The following is a 22,007-nucleotide window of genomic DNA, read 5'->3' on the forward strand; positions in this document are numbered from 1 at the left end:
TAATCGGTTGCCCAGATGGGGGCAGACTTGAGATTGATAGAAGTTGTGTTGGAATCAGAACAAGGGCTGGGAAGTTTTGGTTTGTTCGGACTACGCAACATAAAGGTATAATTCTCTATACTGGGAATGATCTCAACATGTAGATATTGATATTTGTTGAAAAATTAACAAAGTTTGGCAATTACTTTGATTATAGAATTGGACACCTAATTCTTCATGATTATTATAAAAAATGAATATGAAAGTTTGATGCAGGAAAGTATGGATGTACAACAAAGGTGCTGGGTTTGAAATTTATGTCGTCAAGGTCAGCTGGGTTTTATTTAAAGATTTTGACTTTGGTGAGATATGGTTGTTTGTGCGCAATGATAATTGGTTTACATGCTTATTTGAGTTCATTTCACAGAGAATGGTAGTTTGGTATCCAATCTTAATTAAGAGTGATTATATAGAAAGATGAGAACCATTGTATATTAGTATATGCATTGACTAAATTGGTCTTTAAACGTGAAATAAGAAGGGGAAAGAAAGATATTTGGAATTAGGATGCTGTGCCTTTTGCAAAGTAGCGGTTACTTGATAATTGTTGGTAATTAAGAAATGTAGTGGCTCTTAGTAAGATTATGAACTTAAGAGATGGAAGTGTACGTATAGATCGTTAGTTAATTTGGTATATGCCAGTTTCCGGCCAGTATACTTGGTTTACCATTAATTGTGATACTGGACATAAGTTGTAAGTATATGTATACATTGTGTGTAAGCACGGAAATTTTATTCCCACATGCTTTTGAAGTAACTGGTTTCTTCTTGTACTCACTTTGATTAATTGAAATCCTTGAGTTCTCTGTGAATAGGCATAAACAAACAAAGAGGAATCCTGTAAAATAAATAACACCAGCGAGTGCAGTAGCAAGATTGGACGATGACGAGTGCAGTAGCAGAACACGAGTACGAGGGCAGTAGCAGAACTGGACGAGTATGAGTGCAGCGAGTGCAGTAGCAGGATTAGATGAGTGCAGTAGTAGGATAGGCGATGACGAGGGCAGTAGCAGAACTGGACGAGTATGAGTGCAGCGAGTGCAGTAGCAGGATTGGACGAGTGCAGTAGCAGGGTTGGACGATGACGAGTGCAGCAGCAGAACACGAGTACGAGGGTAGTAGCAGAACTAGACGGAGTATGAGTGCAGCGAGTGCAGTAGCAGAACTGGACACGAGTACAAGTGATGTAGCAGAATTGGACGAGTATGAGTGCAGCGAGTGCAGTAGCAGGATTGGACGAGTGCAGTAGCAGGGTTGGACGAGTGCAGTAGCAGGGTTGGACGATGACGAGTGCAGTAGCAGGATTTGACGATGACGAGTACAGTAGCAGAACACGAGTACGAGGGTAGTAGCAGAACTAGACGGAGTATGAGTGCAGCGAGTGCAGTAGCAGAACTGGACACGAGTACAAGTGATGTAGCAGAACTAGACGAGTATGAGTGCAGCGAGTGCAGTAGCAGGATTGGACGAGTGCAGTAGCAGGGTTGGACGAGTGCAGTAGCAGGGTTGGACGATGACGAGTGCAGTAGCAGAACACGAGTACGAGGGTAGTAGCAGAACTAGACGGAGTATGAGTGCAGCGAGTACAGTAGCAGGATTGGACGAGTGCAGTAGCAGGGTTGGACGAGTGCAGTAGCAGGGTTGGACGATGACGAGTGCAGTAGCAGAACACGAGTACGAGGGTAGTAGCAGAACTAGACGGAGTATGAGTGCAGCGAGTACAGTAACAGAACTGGACACGAGTACGAGGGTAGTAGCAGAACTAGACGGAGTATGAGTGCAGCGAGTACAGTAGCAGAACTGGACACGAGTACAAGTGATGTAGCAGAACTAGACGAGTATGAGTGCAGCGAGTGCAGTAGCAGGGTTGGACGAGTGCAGTAGCAGGGTTGGACGATGACGAGTGCAGTAGCAGAACACGAGTACGAGGGTAGTAGCAGAACTAGACGGAGTATGAGTGCAGCGAGTACAGTAGCAGGATTGGACGAGTGCAGTAGCAGGGTTGGACGAGTGCAGTAGCAGGGTTGGACGATGACGAGTGCAGTAGCAGAACACGAGTACGAGGGTAGTAGCAGAACTAGACGGAGTATGAGTGCAGCGAGTACAGTAGCAGAACTGGACACGAGTACGAGGGTAGTAGCAGAACTAGACGGAGTATGAGTGCAGCGAGTACAGTAGCAGAACTGGACACGAGTACAAGTGATGTAGCAGAACTGGACGAGTATGAGTGCAGCGAGTGCAGTAGCAGGATTGGACGAGTGCAGTAGCAGGATTAGATAATGAGATGAGAGTAGTAGGAGAGTGAGATTTTGTGAAGTAACATAAAAAGATTATTCTCAAGGAAAAAAAAAATAACATAAACGGATTATTCTCAGAAGAAAAAAAATAACATAAAAGGATTATTTAAAAAAAAAAAGTAACATAAGGGGATTAGAAGTCAAAAGAAACAATTAAGGGTAAAAAAGTAAATTAACTCATGACATGTGACAAGTAGAGAGCATATTGTCCTTATTTGTAAGATTTGATCCTTATAAAAGGATTAGAAGTTAAAAGAAGTAATTAAGGGTAAAAAAGTAAATTAACTCATGACATGTGGCAAGTGGAGAACACATTGTCCTTATTTGTAAGATTTAGTCCTTATATGTTTAATTCAATCTTTAGATGATGTATTTGTTAAGTCATCTTTTGTCAATAACTTATATGTAATTTGTTATTGGCAAAAGAAGTTACCTTTTTTTATTAGAGAGAAAATGTTAATTTTATTTTTTATTTTTTAAACTCTTAACCCACCACACCCTCCTCTTTAAAAAAAAAAAAAAAAATTAAAAAAAACCCACCATACCCTTATATATATTAATGAGAATCGAATATATGATATTTACAAATTATAATGAATCAAACATATGATATTTATGAATTATAATGTTAAAATTATAATTTAGCAATATGTCACGGTTCACCTCCATTAGAAGAAAAATTTATAATAAAAGAAAGTTAGAAATAAAAGTTTGTTGAAAAGAAAAAAAAAAGGAATATAGAAATAATGCGAATAAAACGTGTATATTCTGCATTAGCTTATTTTTGACGTTGACAAGGACGGGTAGGCTGGGTTGGCCCCCCTTCAACCATCGTTTTGTTTCCCCTCCCATTCACATTCTTTGTTTCGGTCGCCTGGAAACTCCAAGTGGAGCCGCAACTAGACTTTGAGGCGGCGAATTTCTACACGGTACTCGAGCTTCTCTCCTCTCTTTCTTATCAATTTCGATTTTCGCTACTCTTTGATTTGTTGCTGTTGTTCACAATTTGGTCTAATTCCCTCTTGCGCAAGTTATCATAGATTAGATTAGGTTGATCATTGTTCGGTAGCTCAGAATTAGCGCGATCAAGTCAAAGAGTCTCATCCTGTTTCGGTAATTGAAGAATTTTACTTAACAAAAATTTGAGCTATTTCTGTTTCTAAATTAATTTCATACTCATCATATAACTGTCTGCTGGTACTGTGTATTCGATTATCTTAGTAGAATATTTGTTTGGAATGTCAATATGATTTTTGCAACTCTCTGTCTCAACAACAATGTTGCGATTCTTACGCTTTTTTTGGATTGCCTTATTAGATGTGTTTCTTCATTTCGATTTGGTAATCGAATAATTTAGGAGAATCATGTAATGATGTTTACGACATTAGAATGTGATGTTTTATGGTAATATTTGTTTGGCAGGAAAGATTGCTCGAAATAATCTGGGAACTTCATTCAGCTTCGGAATGGACACTGATAACGATTTCACATTTTGCCAGGCAAGTAGTTTGATATTAAAAAAAAAAAAAACCTACTCTTAAGTATGTTTCTTTTGAATAAATGCGGCATTTGCAGTAGTTTTTATTGCTGAAACATGATTTATCTTGGTTTTGATTATAAATGTAAGGTCTGTCGTATATATGTTAGGTTGGCTCACCTGAAAACCAGGATGCTCTCGAAACAAAGAAGCTTGCTTCAGATATAGATGCTATTAACATAAACGATGGATTGTCGAATGGCACTATTAGCAATCAGAATAGTGGTTCAATGTGGAAAGGTGGAGTGCCAAGGGGTGCCACCTCTGAAAAACAGAAAACAGTTGGATCTTTGTCTGTCACTGTTATTGATGCGTCATCCACGAACGAATACTCACAATTTCCAAAAAAAGTACCATCAGGAGATGGTGGAAAGTCAGTGAAGCCTGCACCTCGTGCCAAAGTTCCTTTTGAGAAGGGATATAGCCAAATGGATTGGCTTAAGCTTACTCGAACACATCCTGACCTTGCAGGTACATGTTGAACATTTCTTTCTGCTGAAATTGCTTAGCCTCTTTCATAAATTTGTTCTTCTTTCTCGCATTTGTCTTTTGTTGTTGTCTACTATATCCTGCTAGCAATGGTGCTTTCATAATTATAATTTTTCTTCTTCTTCAGTACAGTTTATGTTTCTTGCCAAGAGCCATTCTAATTCCATTTATCTTTAGTAAAAGCCTGTGTACCTTGTGATAATCCTAAAGCCTGTTCTTAATTTGGTTGTGGGTTGACTTAAGAAGTATATTGAGGTTCCTGATAGATGATTGATGGAAAGCATGTGGTATTTAATTGATATCTTCTTTTACTAGTGTCCTTCATTAGCCTTTACTATTATTTGGCCTTTCAATTGAAGGAACAACTTCAAGAGTGTTAGCTGCCATGGGCTTTTAGGTTTAGCTATCTTGAGAATCTTTAAGAACGTGAAGATGGGCTTTTAGGTTTCTATGATCACATCAGCTTGTTACCAAGGTTGTTTTGCAAATAATTTCAAGGCATTTCTGATCCTTCATTATGTGCACATTGTCTGACGTGAACTACGGAATAGTTTGTATTGGTAGTGTGATAACATACTCCATTAAGTCTAAGTCTGGTTTTGGATATGTCATTGCCAGTGTAATTACTTTTATTAGATAGATGCTATACAGCAGCTCATGGATTTTATTTTTATTTTTGTACCCTCATATATGTTATTGCTTCTCTTCTCTTGAATAAGAAGCGATCCCAGTTTCCTTAGAAGTAAGCAGCACACAACCAAGGATTATGCCTATTACCTATAAAAGAAACTATAATGAACCGCAATAAGATTAATGGTATACATCTTTAATTTCTAATAAGCATACATTAAAAGACTACCAGTACGATGTAGCAGAGTGTGACGATTCTGAACTCCGATTTTAAACCATCAACTCCTATAATCTGTAATTAAAGTTGGATTATGTTTTGGAAGGCCTCATTTTATCAAAGAATAAAGTCTTCTCTATATCTGATAGATATAGCTGTGACTTGCAGTGATGGTATGTAATGCCATTTTGTTTCAGGTTGGAGGAATACTTTCAATTTCTTAAAAATTGCCATTATTTGGATATAACATCCCATTCTCAGTTTGAGCTTGAGGAGGTGCATCTGTAGTTCAGGGCTTGTTACTACATTTGAGTGGCAGTGTAGTGCCAACCCAAATATCCATCCTATAATAGTACAACTATAATTTATCTTCTTTTTCAAGCCAACTGAACTGATGTATCCTGGTAATATTAATCCTTCATTATTCGTAGGGTTTCTAACTACAATAGACACTTCTAAGTGAGAAAACTTTATGGCTTGCATTCAAGGAAGTACTTGTTCTCTTAGTTAAACTTATTAGATTAGTCTGCCTATATCAAAATGGTCATATGAACCTGGGAATGAAGATACTTAATTGCATATATAGTGTGTTCTGAGATAGGTTTTTCAACTTTTCATTGTGAACTTATGATGCTTGCTATTATAAATTCAGGAAGTAACTTATGATTTCTTATAATTATAAAGTGCAGTGATTGCTAATCAATGTTAGCGTCTTGATATACTATCGTGTCTCAGGTTTGAAGGGACAGTCAAATAAGAGGCTTATTTCCATGAATGAAGTTAAACAGCACCAAAAAGGGGATTCTATGTGGACTGTTCTAAAAGGCCGTGTGTACAATTTATCTCCATACATGAGATTTCACCCTGGAGGTATCGTCATGATTTCTGCATTTCGATAGTTTTTGTCTCTCGTTTTCATTGTTCTGCTCAAGTTCAAATGTTTGTAGGAGTGGGTTCTGTCACTGGATTTATGTATTACTGATGTACGTAACCTGCACATTCTTTCTGAACCTTAAAATACTCTAAAGTAAATAAGTAATTTTGTGGAGGCATTTTTTGGTAGGACACTAGTCACGCTCCTATTGATGATTCTTTTGCTCCAGTATGTAGCCTGTGATGACTGTAAAATGAAGAGTATGGGCCATTTAGGAGAAATAATATACCAAAAAATTGTGCATTCGTTTTTGCTTCTGATGAAGGCTAGCTCAATATAATAAGGGAGGAGGCTGAGGAGGGCTAGTGATTTTAGTTCATTGAGAGATGCATACACCATCAGTTCTGAACTCATAATGTGATAGGATCAGTGATGATGTTAGGCAACACAGTTGCATTTGTAAGGCACTATGATGTTAAGGATATCATCTCCATTTAAACATATGCATGCATTGCCCTCCAATGTGTTGACTACGTCAAAATATTACAATTGATATGATGCCCTTATCTAAAAGCTGCTAAGCGATGGAGTCAATTAGTAGTCTAATGGCTAAGCATAAATGGTTAACTCCATCCAGAGTTTCTATACATCTTGTTTGGCATAAACTACATGACAGTTTTCCTGTTTCTGACAAAACCATCTTTTCAGGTGTTGATATTCTAAAGAAGGCTGTGGGGAAAGACTGCACTTCTTTATTCAGTATCCTTTATATATAATTTATTTAAGTTCCAGTGGTTTTTTAAGTACTTTCAGCCCAGTTTTTAACTCATTGCAAACTCATTTGTTTTTATTGTTTTTCGATCAGATTTCTCTATCAAACAAACTAACTGAAAGTCTTGCCATTCCTACTCAAGCGGGGTTAGGCTGGTTTTACTTTTCCTTCAAAATGTGCATATCTGTCATACATATAGTATTTGCAAAAATTGCATTTCCATGGATACGTGCAAATTAGTTTTTCAGCTTTACCATGGGTATCCAGAACCCCCAAATCAAGGATTTGCATTTGGGAGGGAATAGGTGCCTGGTTACCTAGAATCTACTCCTCGTTTAACCTTATATGAAATTCTAATGAACAATGCTTCCGAAATTAAATTTTTGTTTATGTCCTGATAAAAATATATTGTTCTCAGCATTTATGAGCATTCAAATTAAATGCTGGCTTCTGTTGAAATCTGAAAAGCTCATTCAAGTACCTGAAATTTGTTTAGTGTAAACCTCATGGTTTTCCCAAGGCAGGTTGACACTTCAAACGGCTCTAATGCCTAGAAGTCAGCAAAATATGTTCCATCTTTCTTTGGAGTTTACCTCTGTTGAATTGCTATTAACTATTGCAGTCCTTACTACATTGCTTTAGATAAATACCATGCTTGGGTCAATGCTGATTTTTTACTTGAGAAGTGTCTCGTTGGTACTTTAGATGATGGACAAGGGCAGCAAAATTCCAGTCACTAAAAAGTATAGGCTCATACTTCATACATGCAGATTGGTCCAGCAAATCATTCAAAGTGACAAGTTAACATTATATTGATACCTGATTATGTATCTAATTTTTGTAACAATATTTACTTTTGCATATAATTTGTGTATCAATCTGTCAAACTCAGATTTTTTTCATCATCTTACCTGTTTTCATTAACTTATTAGAAATGTAACTACATGCAATTGAACATTATGATTTGTACTTTCAAATAATTCAAATATGAAATTATTTTGTTACAGCTGTTTAAGTATATTGGTATTGAGAGAGATTGATGAGAGAAGTGTATTTCATTATAGAGAATAGGAGCCCTATATATAGGGATTACAAAGTGCATAATCTAATGTTACAAGGAATACCAATCCGTGTAGGATTGGGAAATCTAGAACCTTCTCTCCTATTCCTATTCCTAGTTTGATAAGGCACACTAAACTTGATTTTCCTTCAACACTCCCCCTTGTGCCGCTCAAACTTGGTAGTGACGCTTCATCCGTTGCCTCGTTAAAAACCTTGCCAGGTAACAAAAACCCTGTGGGACAAAAATAATCCTGGTCGAAGGACAAAAAGAGCACAACACGTCCTTCACTCTTCGAGATCGAACATGTAGACATCATAACTCCCCCTGATGTCGATATCTCCCCCTGATTGCTACAATCGTGGGAGTTCGGATAACTTTCTCAATCCGATGCTCTTCACATGTTTCTCGAAGGTGGATTTAGGTAACGACTTAGTGAATAAGTCCGCTACATTATCCTCTGATCGGATTTGATTCACTTCAATCTTTAGAAGTGATTGTTGTTGCTGATTATAAAAGAACTTAGGCGATATATGCTTGGTGTTGTCGCCCTTGATGAAACCTAACTTCATTTGTTCAATACAAGCTGCATTATCCTCATAAATGCATGTAGGGTCATCTGTGGTAGACTTCAAACCACAACTTCCTTGAATGTGTCGAATTACAGACCTTAACCATACACATTCACGTACAGCTTCATGTAGAGCAATAATCTCTGCATGATTTGAGGAAGTAGCAACAAGGGTCTGTTTCGTAGACCTCCAAGATATCGCAGTGCTTCCCATGGTAAAGACATAACCTGTTTGGGAGCGACCTTTGTGAGGGTCAGAGAGGTACCCTGCATCAGCAAAGCCCATCAAGACATCATTGTCGTTTTGATGGAGGGAGATAGGAGGACGCCGGCCACCATGAGCGGCGGCGGCGGCGGCGCCGGCAACATGGCCGGCGGCCATTCCGGGGGCGTTTTGCCTTTTTGGGTCCGATCCCAATTTTCCGTCATTCCTTTTCTCTCTGTAGGGATAGAATAGGCCCATATCAATCGTACCTCTTAGGTATCGAAAGATGGTCTTTACACCAATCCAATGGCGGCGTGTTGGCGCAGAGCTGTGTCGAGCTAACAAGTTCACTGCGAATGAGATATCCGGTCTTGTGCATTGAGCTAAGTACAATAATGCGCCTATTGCACTTAAATAGGGCACTTCGGCCTCTAGGGGTTCTTCGTCCTCATCCCTTGGACGAAACGGATCTTTTCCGGGCTCAAGACTACGGCCGATCATGGGAGTACTTGCAGGCTTTGCTTTATCTTCATTAAAGCGCCTTAGGATTTTCTGAGTATATGCAGACTGATGGATCAAGATTCCATCACTACGGTGCTCGAGTTCTAAACCGAGACAAAACCGTGTTTTCCCAAGATCTTTCATCTCAAATTCGGATTTCAAGTATTTAGCAGTTTCCTTCAACTCATCTAGAGTTCCAATTAGGTTCATGTCATCGACATAAACTGCTACGATTGCAAATCCGGAACTTGTCCTTTTAATGAACACGCATGGGCATATTTCATTGTTAATATATCCCTTCCCAATCAAGTAGTCACTTAGACGATTATACCACATCCGTCCGGATTGTTTTAATCCATATAGTGAGCGTTTTAATCTTATTGAAAACGCGCTCCGTGGTTTAGAGCCACTTGATTTGGGTAATTGAAGTCCATCTGGAACCTTCATATATATCTCTGAATCTAGATCCCCATAGAGATATGCTGTAACCACATCCATAAGCTGCATGTCAAGTTTTTCGGAAACTACCAAACTGACAAGGTAGCGGAACGTTATAACGTCCATTACGGGAGAATATGTCTCCTCGTAGTCGATTCCAGGGCGTTGTGAGAAACCTTGCGCCACAAGGCGGGCTTTATATCTTACCACCTCATTTTTCTCATTACGCTTTCTAACAAAGACCCATTTATGGCCAACAGGCTTTACACTTGGGGGTGTCTGCGTTACAGGCCCAAATACCTGTCTCTTTGTTAGTGAATCCAATTCAACCTGGATCGCATCTTTCCATTTAGGCCAATCTGCTCTTCGTTGACATTCTTCAACAGAGCGAGGTTCGATATCATCATATTCTATAATTCCTTTTGCAATATGATATGCAAATGCATCATCAATCGCCATAGAATTTCTATCCATCATCTCATGTACACTAGTGTAATTTATGGAGATCTCTCTATTCTCTGGAGTTGGTTCTGACATTGGAGCGTCCCCCAATGATGTCTCTTGGACATAACCATAATCCGGAATATTCTCATGAGATGGATTATTTATATCGATGATTAATGGATTATTCTGTGCCAAACTCGCTTTCTTTCTTGGGCGAGAATCCATCGAACCTATAGGCCTCCCGCGCTTCCTGGCAGGAGCCATGGGCCTAGCCACAACGTCACCATCACTGTGAGAGGGGACGTTGGCGCCATGCTCAAATCCTCTTGAGTTAGCGTCATGTCCTCTAGTTTTAGGGACATCAATCCTTGCAGGCACGTTTGCAGCAGGTATGTGTGATCTCGTCACTTTAGCGATATCAGAAAACGCATCAGGCATCGATTCTGCTACGTTCTGAAGATCGAGAATTCTCCGCACTTCAATTTCAGACTGTGCGGTTCGGGGATCAAGATGAGACAGAGTGGGGACAGACCACGACAATTCCAGTCGTTCCTGTTGAACATTGATGTTCTTATCTCCCCCTAACGATGGGAAGACTGTCTCATCGAAGTGACAATCCGCAAATCTAGCGGTAAAGAGATCGCCTGTCAAGGGTTCTATGTAGCGGATAATCGTTGGAGAATCATATCCAACATAAAGGCCTAATCGTCTTTGAGGACCCATTTTGGTGCGCTGTGGCGGCGCAATAGGCACATAGACTGCACACCCAAATATGCGTAAGTGTGAGACATCAGGCTCATACCCAGTAACCATCTGGGACGCAGAGAAGGGTTGGGTGGCAGTGGGCCTCAGACGAATAAGCACAGCTGCATGCAATATTGCATAGCCCCAAGCAGAAATAGGGAGATTGGTGCGCATCACCAATGCTCGAGCAACCATTTGTAGTCGTTTAATGGTGGCTTCTGCGAGACCATTTTGGGTATGAACATGAGGAACAGGATGTTCAACATCAATCCCAATGGACATGCAATAATCATCAAAAGTCTTTGATGTAAACTCCCCAGCATTGTCTAATCTTATAGACTTAATGGGATGATCAGGGTGGTGAGCCCGTAACTTAATTATTTGTGCTAGGAGTTTAGCAAATGCAGCGTTCCTTGTGGACAATAGCATGACATGTGACCAGCGTGTCGATGCATCAACCAACACCATAAAATATCTAAATGGTCCGCATGGTGGTTGAATAGGTCCACAAATATCACCTTGGATTCTTTGCAAGAATGGTATATTTTCTTTGGTGTCCTTTGCATAGGATGGTCTCGATCCTAACTTTGCTAAAGAGCAGGCTTTGCAGAACGAATAATGGGCTTTAGAAATAACCAATGAGGATTTTGGTTGAGCCATGAAGTCACTTTTGACTTTAGAAGCAGAAATTGGAGTCAGGGGAGCAGGGGTGGCGTCAAAGCCACCCTGGAGCCGCAGGGGGATGGCGGCGCCGGCTAGTGGTGGCCGGACTTGAAGGGGGAAGGCGCCGTGAGGCGTAGGTGCTCCTCCTTGATCCAAATTTCGAGTTTTACTTCCTTTCGTTCTGAAAAAGGGATGTCCGTGTGAAGTCTTTAATATACGGATCATCATGTCACGACCTGGGTGTCCCAAACGGTCGTGCCAAAGCCTATATGTGTCGGAATCCCATAAATCATCTCTCATGACATGGTTGGATTCAATGACTCGAATAGTGGTTGCATACAACCCACTAGAGTGACACATAAGTTTCTCTAAGACTCGTTTATGTCCGTAGTCATTAGAGGTGATGCAAAGGAACTCTTGTCCATTCTCACAATGTGTTTCCACATGAAAACCATTGGCTCTTATATCTTTGAAGCTCAATAGGGTTCTTCCTGCCCTAGGAGCATAAAGAGCTTCGGTGACATTCAAAGTAGTGCCATTAGGCAACATAAATTGAGCTGGTCCTCGACCATGAATCAATTGAGATGGTCCAGCCATCGTAGTCACAGAAGATCGAGTAGGCGCCATCCATAGGAATAGCTGCCTGTTTCGAAGGATGGTATGTGTAGTGGCACTATCCACGAGGCATTCGAGCTCTCCGGGAAACATACTGAAAAATAATAAAGTTCGAATTTAGAATATGTCCAAGACATTTGAATAAAATAAGTCGATACTTTATTAATGATAGCCAATGATTACATCAAAGTTTCTTGACTAAAATCTAATCCAATATAAAATCAAATAGTAGACAAATCGTAGTCACTTAATCCGTTCGGTAATTTCAATTTTGTTGTGACCAGGTAAGGTAAGGTGAGATTTTGGTGGAGCGTTGCTCACTTTTAAAACCGTTCTCTCAGATCAAACCTTGCCTAGACATCACAAGTACTCTTGAGTACGCCTAGAGGGAAAAAGTTAATACAATAAGTCATGTTATTGATTTAAGGCATAATTGCCATTACATGATTCTTGGAAAAAATAAAGGACTATACTAATCAAAATCTGCAGCATCCTTGTGCAATTCTTTGTCAGATTTAAAGTCCGCTATGGTGAGATTGGCGTGTGCATCATCACCTTCTTCTTCTACATCTTCGGCAAGATAGGTCTCATGTTCTCGAAATTCCCTATATGCCTTGTAATGTGCAGCTAATTGTTTGCTTGCATTGCATTGCTTGAACCAATGTTCAATAGATCCACATCTATGGCATGCATCATTACGATTTCCTCCCTTGAATTGAGATGCATCTTGTGCATGAGGACGAGATTGGCGTCCGTGTTGGACATTGGCGCCACCCCTATGGCCGGCGGCCTTGTGTCCCCCTCTCCCACGTTGGCTTTTGTTGCCACGTGTTCCCGCTCCATTGTGGCGGTTTCCTTCCTTTGTAGGGCGGTTATATGGACCAAAACGTCCGTTATGTCCCTTATTGTTAGGGTTCCGCTCCTTGCGCCCTCCTTTGGGTGCATGATTATAATTCGCCTCCTGAACGCTCTTAGTTCCGATAGGCCTTGAATTATAATTCTTCACGAGGATATTATCATGCTTTTCAGCTACAGACATAATAGTAATGAGCTGATGAAATCTCGTGATCCGTCTAGTATCGAATTCCGTTCGATATTGCTTTGAGAGCAAAATTGCTGAGACGGGGAAGGTGGAGAGAGTTTTCTCAATTAGTTCTTGCTCTGTGACTGGTTGTCCACAGAACCCCAACATGGTTTTGAGGCGTAGAACTTCTGAATTATATTCAGCTACAGACTTGAAGTCGGCGAATCGTAGATTGCCCCATTGAACTTTCAAGTCAGGGAGGAGGGTATCCTTGATATTACCAAATCGCTCTTCTAGCGCGACCCATAATTCTCTAGCATCCTTGATTGCCATGTACTCCAGTCGGAGTGATTTATCCATGTGGCGCCTCATCAAGATGAGGGCGGTGGCATTGTTCGTAGCCGTACGCTCAAATATGAGAGTAGGATTAGGAGCTTGAATTAAGGGTAGGATCCCTTTTGAAGTGAGATGGTGCTCAACATCCGTGGCCCAACTATGATATTCCGAGCCAGTTGAGGTAAGTGCAGGGAAGTCAAGTTTCGACATCCTGAAATAAGAAGAAGAAATATATTAGTTTCGGAGTTAAAACTTCCACGACAACTAAATATTTAAGATTTCCGAGCTATGCTACCAAGAAATCGATTTCCAAGAAAATTGGATTAGACCGAAACAATGATGTTTATAAGGTCATAAATCGATGCTTGCGGACGCTCTTAGTCCGAAGTCTTACGAACGCTCTTAGTTCGTTAATTGCGTGAATCCCCACGATTCCGCATTGAATCGAACCCACGTTCTATGAAAGGTGGGATGAAGAAGAAGGGAGGTTTTTAAGTCCCCGAGAAAAAGAAGAAATATTTAACTTTGAATTATAGGAACTTTAAAACTTACTCTTTTGAATACCTACTTGTATTTGGATCACGCGCGTGTCGATGCAGGCGTGATGGAGCGAAGCAAGTTGTGTATAAGTTTGCAGCGATGTGGGGTAGCAGGGGCTGCAGAGATGCTGCAGTGGCAGCGAGTTGCAGCAGAAGAAAAGAGGAGCTGCAGAGGCAGTAGCGCTGCAGGGGCAGCAGCGTGCGCAGGTGTGCGCGGTAGGAGCAGATGCGCTGCAGGGGCTGCGGGGCAGCAGGGGCTGCGGAGGTGCGCTGCAGGGGCAGGTGCGCAGCGGGGGCTGCGGAGGTGCGCTGCAGGGGCAGGTGCGCAGCGAGGCTATCGAGGGCTAGGAGCTTGCGCAGATTTTTGAGGAGAAGAAATTCTTTTCGGGTTTTTGGGTTTTAGCTTTTGTGGTTTAGGGCTCGTGCTGATAACGTGTTTAAGTATATTGGTATTGAGAGAGATTGATGAGAGAAGTGTATTTCATTATAGAGAATAGGAGCCCTATATATAGGGATTACAAAGTGCATAATCTAATGTTACAAGGAATACCAATCCGTGTAGGATTGGGAAATCTAGAACCTTCTCTCCTATTCCTATTCCTAGTTTGATAAGGCACACTAAACTTGATTTTCCTTCAACAACAGCAAAATTCTAAATTCTAAATGATGAATGCTATCACAGCAGGCTTAGTAGTTTAGCTGCTCTACCAGGCAAGGGAAAAAGGCTTTTGACAAGTTATGGAATACGACTAAGTATAAAACAGTTCTCAAGTAGCTTCTAATATTTAGATTGCCAAATGATGCAACATATATCATACATGTAGATTATGACCAAAGTAAGCCAGTAGACATATTCTGATAATTCATGGTTCACACCTTCACACAGACTAGAAATCTACCCCCAATATTCTCTTAAATTGGAAAGATTACATAACTCTGGTAGAAGATATAGTACTCTAGACTTGTCCAGATTACTATAATGGCAAAACATCTGCCCTCATCAACGGTCAAATATACAAAAACTCGTAGGAATGAGATCCGTTGCACAATCTCTATAAGGATATTAAAGTTTTATGGTGATATAACTAATTAAACTAGCATCTAAGCAATAGGAGAAACCCGAACTTCATCTAGGATGGGTCCGCAAAGAGCACCATAGTCATCAGTCCTGGTGTGGTAGAAAGAACTGAAGAATGTAATTCTGGTTCTGAATGAAGCTGCTTTGAACTTGAAACTGGCAGCCTTGAAACCGCCTTTTCCTTGAGAGTTGAAAGGAACTTTCAAGGTATCCTTGCCTGCAAATGCTTCGACCATCATTGATCCGTGGCAGCCGTTCCTTGCGTCACCGACAGTGAATGAGAGACTGTAGAGCTTGTTGGGAACTGTTCTAAGAATCTGGGCAATAGCACTCTCTCTCCCAGCAACAAGCTCAACTGCAGCTTTTCCAAATGGGACATTAAAGTGCTTGGCATCAATGAACTTTACGGCTTTGAGGGACTCGATGATCCAGCCAGGAAGTGGGGATGTTGCATCTAGTTGTTTCGGAGGAAGAAGTACACCATGGGAAGAGTTGAATAGCCTATGGGGTCCCTCCTCAAACCCAGGATTCCTGACCAGGTTACCTGCAAAAGACATTCAAAGTTTTAACAAACCCTTATGCGCTCTGTAATTCCAAAAACCAAAACCCATCCAAAACAGATTACAATGTCATGACATGGCAGTGAGTTTTGATTCAGATTCAGATTCTCAGATGTCAAACAATGTAAATAAGTAATATAATACAAGGTATATGTACGATATAGTTGGATGAAAAGCAGAAACAACTGCACACACTTTGGAGACCCTAATAACATTGCCAAAGAAACATATAGATCTGAGCCAAAATTAGCACAGGCAAAATTTATACCCATTCTTATAAACATAAGAAACAAAAGATTTATCCAAAGAATAGCACAAGTATAGTTACAATCATTGTAGGGTAAGTACCTCTAGTGGGCAGTGCAGGGAGAAGCTCCTTGATAGCAATTGCATCCAAGAGTGGACCGCAAGCAGGGTCTTCTTGAATTCCAGGATTGTGGAAAGTCACTTTAGCTGTGTTAGAAGTGGCTTTGAATCCCCAAGCATAAGTATCACCTCCATTACTGCTGTATAGAGTCTGCAAAGGAAGGTCTCCTGCCTGAGGAGGCACTGATACTCTCAAAACCTCTTCTTGTGCACAAGTCCTCGATGCCCCAAATGTTAGGGCATACAGAGACCCTGGTTTGACCTTTATGGTCTGAGAGATTGAGGCCTCATTGCCAAGCCTAACTGCATGGACACCATGAGCTACAGGAAAGTACATGCCGCCTGGTTGAGGCCCGCCAGAGATGTACTCCACAAGGCCATTGATTTCCCATTTGGGCAGTGCATTTTTGCCTATGAGTACTGTTTTCTTGAGGTTGCTTCGTTTTGGTGGTTCTTCAAAATTTCCATTGTCCAAGAGTCCTGAACAAAATAAGCACAGCAAAGAGGTGAGTAAAGAACTCGGAAAAGTAAAACAAGAAGAAAGCTTGACAAATCGTAGTGATTGCTAACATGTGTATCTGGAAACATCTACCGGAAATACATCAAATCTAAAACCAGTTCGTAGGTTCGTAAGTATGAACAATGGACAAACCAAGCCAAGGTCAGAAGCTAAAGCCATCCAAGAAAATGCGAGAAATTTGAAAAACCCATCTTCTGAATAATACATCAGAATGTTCCATGAAGTAGAAACATACTACAGTAAGCCCAAAAGGGTCAGAAAGACAAAGATGGGGGGCAGAAAATGGAGTAAAGAACATACTTTTGTATATACTAGATTCAGTTTATAACCTAAAAACCAGCTCGAGAAAGTGTTAAGTTAGTAAGCACATAGCTGATTTGAACAGATCAAAGTAAGATTCTCCACAACAACACAACTGGGGGAGATTATATCAATGAGAGTGGCTTTTGGGAAAAAGGACAATAACAATGTTAACAAATCCCACCAGATCAGAATCTAAAGCCAGTCCAACAAAATCCCAAGTATCACAACTATAGAAAACCCAACTTTTGCAGAACAGCATGAATCAAACACATTACAATACACCATGAAGTACATTAAAACCAAATGAGGTCAGAGACAAAGATAGTGAGCACAAAATGGAGCAAAGAATAGACCTTTCTATACAGCTAAGATCAGTGTTTATACACGAAAACCATCTCTAAAGAAATGCAAAGTATATATAGTTCAAAATAGTGAAGACATAGCTGAGTAGATCAGGTTAAGATATTCCACATAGAAACTGAGCTGGGGGAGGTCAGATTTGAGAGAGAGGAACAGCATATTACCTTCAAGAGGCCTAGGTGCAACTGCAAAGGCAGGACTAGTGGAGATGAAGGAGAAAGCAAGTACAAAAGAGACTAGCAGCAGAGCCATTTTCACCCAAAAGAAAATGGAGGCGGTTGGGAGTAGTGGTTCAGTTCAGTGCTTATATGGTATTTATAGTCTGAGTTGAGGATAAGATGGGAAATGGGAAAGTTTTGCAGAAACACGTTACCTTCTCTGTTGGGTTTGTCCTGGTTTCTCAGAAGCGTCTTCTCCTCCTTAATTCATGGTACGACTGTCATAATGAACTCCATTATTGATTATTATTACTTGGTTTTTAAATCTTCCATGACTGAAATTAGGAAAAAACAAAATCTTCAATCCACCGTCAGAAGAAAAACTACAAATTCTGTTGGGCAAATCCTATAATGTATCTACTGCATGATTGTACGTTGGCTTGAAGTTCTGGTGTCGCAAGGTGTCACACATTATATATTAATATAACGATACATTACGTTGAGTTAGTTCGATATATAGCTAAACTACTTGTATACATAAGTAGAGTAATCTCAAATTAGTCTACTAATATATGAAATCAGTCTATTACTCTATTTCTAAATCAAATTAGTATATTTGATATATTGATATATGATATACTGTACTGAGTCCTGACGTACTCTGCTCGCATCCGAAATTATTGGAAAAAAACTTTAGATTTTCCAAACCACATGAACAAGATATTAACATTAGTCAATAGTAGGTCATAAAAAGATGAAAGAGGATGTTTCCCACCGAAAAAACTTGAATATTATAGGAGCGAGTGGAGGGGTATGGTTGTCCTTTCAAGATTCTGCATTTGGAAGCTATGAGCTGCGAAAGTTTGTCAGATTCTGTCTCGGCAAATTAAGTCTTGTAATTAAACCGTGTGGGCTCATTATCATATTTTTAGTTTACAAGCCACCATCCCACTCCTCTCTCAAGCCCTACAATCTTTAAGGTACTTAACCTCAAAATTTGTCGGCAATATGTGGCTCCTGGTTGGAAAACATCATAATATATCTCTCAATTTTTTTATAAAATAAAGTAAATAGATGATTATATGATATTAACTCTTTTGTAACAGTTAATTTGGGACGTCAAGCGCCCACCTGAGAGTATTTGTGAAAGCAATGAATTCTGATTTTTAAGCATAAATATAAGGGCCAAATTATATATCTTGCCAAAGGTAATTAAGAAATATTTTGCTTCCGCCAATTCCATCATATGTGATACAAACTGTTTGGGTTCATTATATCAATTTACATTTATTCTTGAGAAAATATTTCAAACAGTACCCGAACTTAGGCCTACTCCTAACTTCAGTACCTGACTATGCAAACTTATCACTTTGGTACCTCAAGTTTGAAGCCCGACCCAAGAATGGTACACACCGTCAATAACGACGTTAAGTCTCAAGCCACGTGGCAAACCATGAGGGGTATTTTGGTCACTCGATGTGTTAACCCAGATTTTTTTTTTTGTTTATTCATACCAACTTGCTCTCTCTCTCTCTCTCTCTCTCTCTCTCCCTGTGCAACAGGTGAGATATCCTCTCCCCCATAATTGCTTGTTGTTTGTGTGATCATATCGAAGGAAGGAGGGAGAGGAAGATTGAATGTTGAATTTGTTAATTGGTATTGGATTAGCTCGAGATGCATCAAATTGCAAACCCAGACCGACTCTGACATCGACTCGTTTTCGTTCCAACGAGGAATCGACGATTTCTTCACTCTCCGATCACCGGCGCCATTAGCTTCCTCGAGGCTACAATAAGCAAAGCCCAGTCCTCCCTTCTTCAAACTAGTAGCGACGATGGCAGGACGAAGCCCGAAAGCTTCTCTGGTTTTCCGGCATATTTTTCGACACCAGCCACTGCTGCAAGCAAGATCGGTGGCGGTAGCTTCGTCTTGGCAAGGTGAAGAAGCCTATGGTACCTTCTTGTCCACCTGTCAACTTGGGAGAGATAATCAAAGAGGAGAAGATGTTTGGTTTTGCGGTGAATTTCCATGTTTTCCGGCGACGTTTGGTTAGAACTCACCGTGGTTAGCAGAAATTGAAATTTTGGAGTTACTGAACCACCGTGGTTCACTGTTCAAGTTCAAGTAGAGCTAAGCCTCTTCAATCCAAATTGTTACAAATTAATCGGAGGTGAAGAAATTGGAGGATAGGTGAGTAAGTGAGTAAAAGGAGGGATCTGCAGAACCCAGATGAAGGAGACGAGGAGGAGAAGGAGGGATATGCAGAAGAGAAAGTTTGGGTAATGAAATGACTAAAATACCCCTCTAAATATAGCACATGGATTGTTAGTTAACGTCGTCAATGACGGCGTATACCATTATTGGGTCGGGCTTCAAACTTGAGGTACTAAAGTGATAGTTTTGCATAGTCAGGTATTGAAGTTAAGAGTCGGCCTAAGTTCGGGTACTATTTAAAATATTTTCTCTTTATTCTTTGTATCTAAATTGTAAGTGGTCGAGCAAGATCGTCCTCATTCGACCCGCAATGGAACAATATCCCTTTCACTAGGGCACCATCACTGCTGGTTAGAACTCTTTCACTCTCTAACTCACCATACTAGCTAGGAAGTAGGAATTAAGTATGATCATCCTATTCTATAACCTTATCGGATAAAGTCACCAGTTCGAACTTCTCTTTCCTACTCACATTGTCGGATAAAGTCACTAATTTGAAACTTAGCTAGTCGGAACGGCAAGGAATTAAATTAATAACTTTTAAAGGTGAGTACTTTTTTTTTGGATACACAGAAGATTGGGTAAATTGATAGTGGAGATCAGATTGTGCTTTTAAGTTGCCCAGATGGGAGAGGATCCTCTCCTGAGCAATGAAATTGCCTGACCTACCTGAGCTTCTATCTAGATGTTGACACGTGGATATAATGAATCCAACGACCTACAACAAGCTTTAGCTTTTTTTTTTTTCCCTCTTTTTCTTCTCTCGTTATCAGTCTCTTCCAGTCTTCCTTCACTCCTCTCTCTCTCTCCCCTCTCTGTTCTTCTTTATGAGTCTATCTACAACTGAGTCTAAACAAGTTGTTGGAGATTGGAATACGATTATGACACCATTTTCTCTTTACCTAAAACTCTACTCCATCAAAATACTCCATATCTATTCCCTGCCCCCAATCCCAACTAAAGCAAAACCCTTCAAGAATCTTCCCTACAGAAAAATGTAATCCTAAGCAACAGCATATTATGTTTGAAGATAAGCTCTGATAACTAGGAGTAAACAGTAAAGGAATGGAATAAGATTCAGATCACAACAAATATTCAACTAGACATCGTCACACATGAACTGCTGATCAGCAAGACTAAAAATTGAACTGAAAAACTTGAAGAAAGAACAACAAGAAAATGAACCGGAAACTTCAAAATTCAAACTTGAAGAAATTTAAAGAGAATAGAGATGTTACTTTGAAATTTGCAAGAACCCAACTTTGAAATTGAAAATTGGGAAAACATGGAAAAGAAGCAAAATTTTTAGGGGAATAAAAATCTGATGCTGTTCTTTTCCATTGTACAGAGAAATTGGTTTTCCAGATGGGGTTGTTCAATATCATATTCCACTAGTTATTGAAATTTTACAGGGAAGAAACACATCAATGGAAAAACCAACCCCAAAAATCGAACCCATCAATTGATCGAATCCCAACCAATTCCAGGAGAAATTTATCAACCACCAAAACCCATAAGAACGAGTCAAGATTCAAGAACTTAACAGAGAGCGAAAGTCTTCTCTGCGGAGATCTGCCATTGAGAGAGAGAGAGAGAGAGAGAGAGAGAGAGAGAGAGAGAGAGAGGGAGATGTGGAAGACAGTCGAGGTTTCTGGCCTTCTGGGTACTGGTTTTGGATGTCAGTCACTACGTGGCACTATTATAGCCACTAGATGTTGTTTCTACACATGTCATTATTTGGTTAAAAGCTTAGGTAGCTCAGGTAGTTTTATTGCTCAGGAGAGGATCCGGACCCTGCCCAGATACCTCTGCACAAATGAATAAAGGTTCTCAAACCAAATCTTATAAAGTCGATCTTAATGGCCGACCTTAAACCTAGCTAATTGACTTTTAACAACATTTCTATATTTATTTATGAGGATTAAAGAAAAAGTTGATGAAATTGTACGTATTTAGTTCATGGATCATCATGTTACTGGTTGGGAGATGTTGGAGATTTATATCAAGGAAGCTTCACTTGGTCTCTCCAGATCGATATAGACAGTTAATAATGTCTGTTGCTGTATTCAAAACTCACTCTTGCTAGCTGAGTGTGTATTAATAATTTAGAGTAGGTATTTAGAGCAGGTTTCAACTCCATTAATTCCTTTTGAAGACGAACCTTCAAATGAGGTCAGAAATTGATTAAACTAGCTAGTTGACATTAGCTATAAAATTAATTGGTTGCTCAATCTTCAAATGAGGTAGGAGATTGATTAAACTAGCTAGTTGACATCAACTATAAAATTGGTTACTCAAATCTTCAAATGAGGCTCAGCAAGGGTTAATTAAGCATCCTGGTTGGGAACCTCTTTATCCGCATTCAATAATCAAAGTAGTTAGATCAAGATTTCCTCATTCATAATCCTCCTGTAAGGCGTCCTCCAGATGAGCAGGCGCACATCAAATGGAAT

At 40.0% G+C, this 22,007-nt stretch overlaps 2 protein-coding genes across 2 annotated transcripts; one reads left to right on the forward strand and one right to left on the reverse strand.

Annotated features, from left to right (window-relative positions):
- The first annotated feature begins 3,139 nt into the window (after nt 1-3,139).
- Nucleotides 3,140-7,829, forward strand: LOC112176041 (cytochrome b5 domain-containing protein RLF). The gene is made up of 6 exons (XM_024313856.2): nt 3,140-3,265; nt 3,764-3,835; nt 3,984-4,344; nt 5,945-6,079; nt 6,792-6,842; nt 7,498-7,829. The coding sequence occupies exons 2-6, from the start codon at nt 3,803-3,805 to the stop codon at nt 7,593-7,595; spliced, it is 678 nt and encodes a 225-aa protein (XP_024169624.1). The 5' UTR covers nt 3,140-3,265; nt 3,764-3,802; the 3' UTR covers nt 7,596-7,829.
- Nucleotides 7,830-14,779: 6,950 nt separating this feature from the next.
- Nucleotides 14,780-17,563, reverse strand: LOC112182672. The gene is made up of 3 exons (XM_024321221.2): nt 17,347-17,563; nt 15,982-16,479; nt 14,780-15,617 (listed from the first exon to the last, which is right to left on the reverse strand). The coding sequence occupies exons 1-3, from the start codon at nt 17,432-17,434 to the stop codon at nt 15,097-15,099; spliced, it is 1,107 nt and encodes a 368-aa protein (XP_024176989.1). The 5' UTR covers nt 17,435-17,563; the 3' UTR covers nt 14,780-15,096.
- Between the last annotated feature and the right edge of the window lie 4,444 nt (nt 17,564-22,007).

This window comes from Rosa chinensis, chromosome 1 (assembly GCF_002994745.2).
Source record: "Rosa chinensis cultivar Old Blush chromosome 1, RchiOBHm-V2, whole genome shotgun sequence".
NCBI lineage: Eukaryota > Viridiplantae > Streptophyta > Magnoliopsida > Rosales > Rosaceae > Rosa > Rosa chinensis.

Coding starts and splice junctions, on each gene's coding strand:
- LOC112176041 (XM_024313856.2), top strand. CDS start 3,803: ATGGACACTGATAACGATTTCACATTTTGCCAG. Junction 3,836..3,983: donor ACGATTTCACATTTTGCCAG/GCAAGTAGTTTG, acceptor TATATATGTTAG/GTTGGCTCACCTGAAAACCA. Junction 6,843..7,497: donor AGACTGCACTTCTTTATTCA/GTATCCTTTATA, acceptor ACATTGCTTTAG/ATAAATACCATGCTTGGGTC.
- LOC112182672 (XM_024321221.2), bottom strand. CDS start 17,434: ATGGCTCTGCTGCTAGTCTCTTTTGTACTTGCTTTCTCCTTCATCTCC. Junction 16,480..17,346: donor TGCACCTAGGCCTCTTGAAG/GTAATATGCTGT, acceptor TATTTTGTTCAG/GACTCTTGGACAATGGAAAT. Junction 15,618..15,981: donor CCCTGCACTGCCCACTAGAG/GTACTTACCCTA, acceptor TGTCTTTTGCAG/GTAACCTGGTCAGGAATCCT.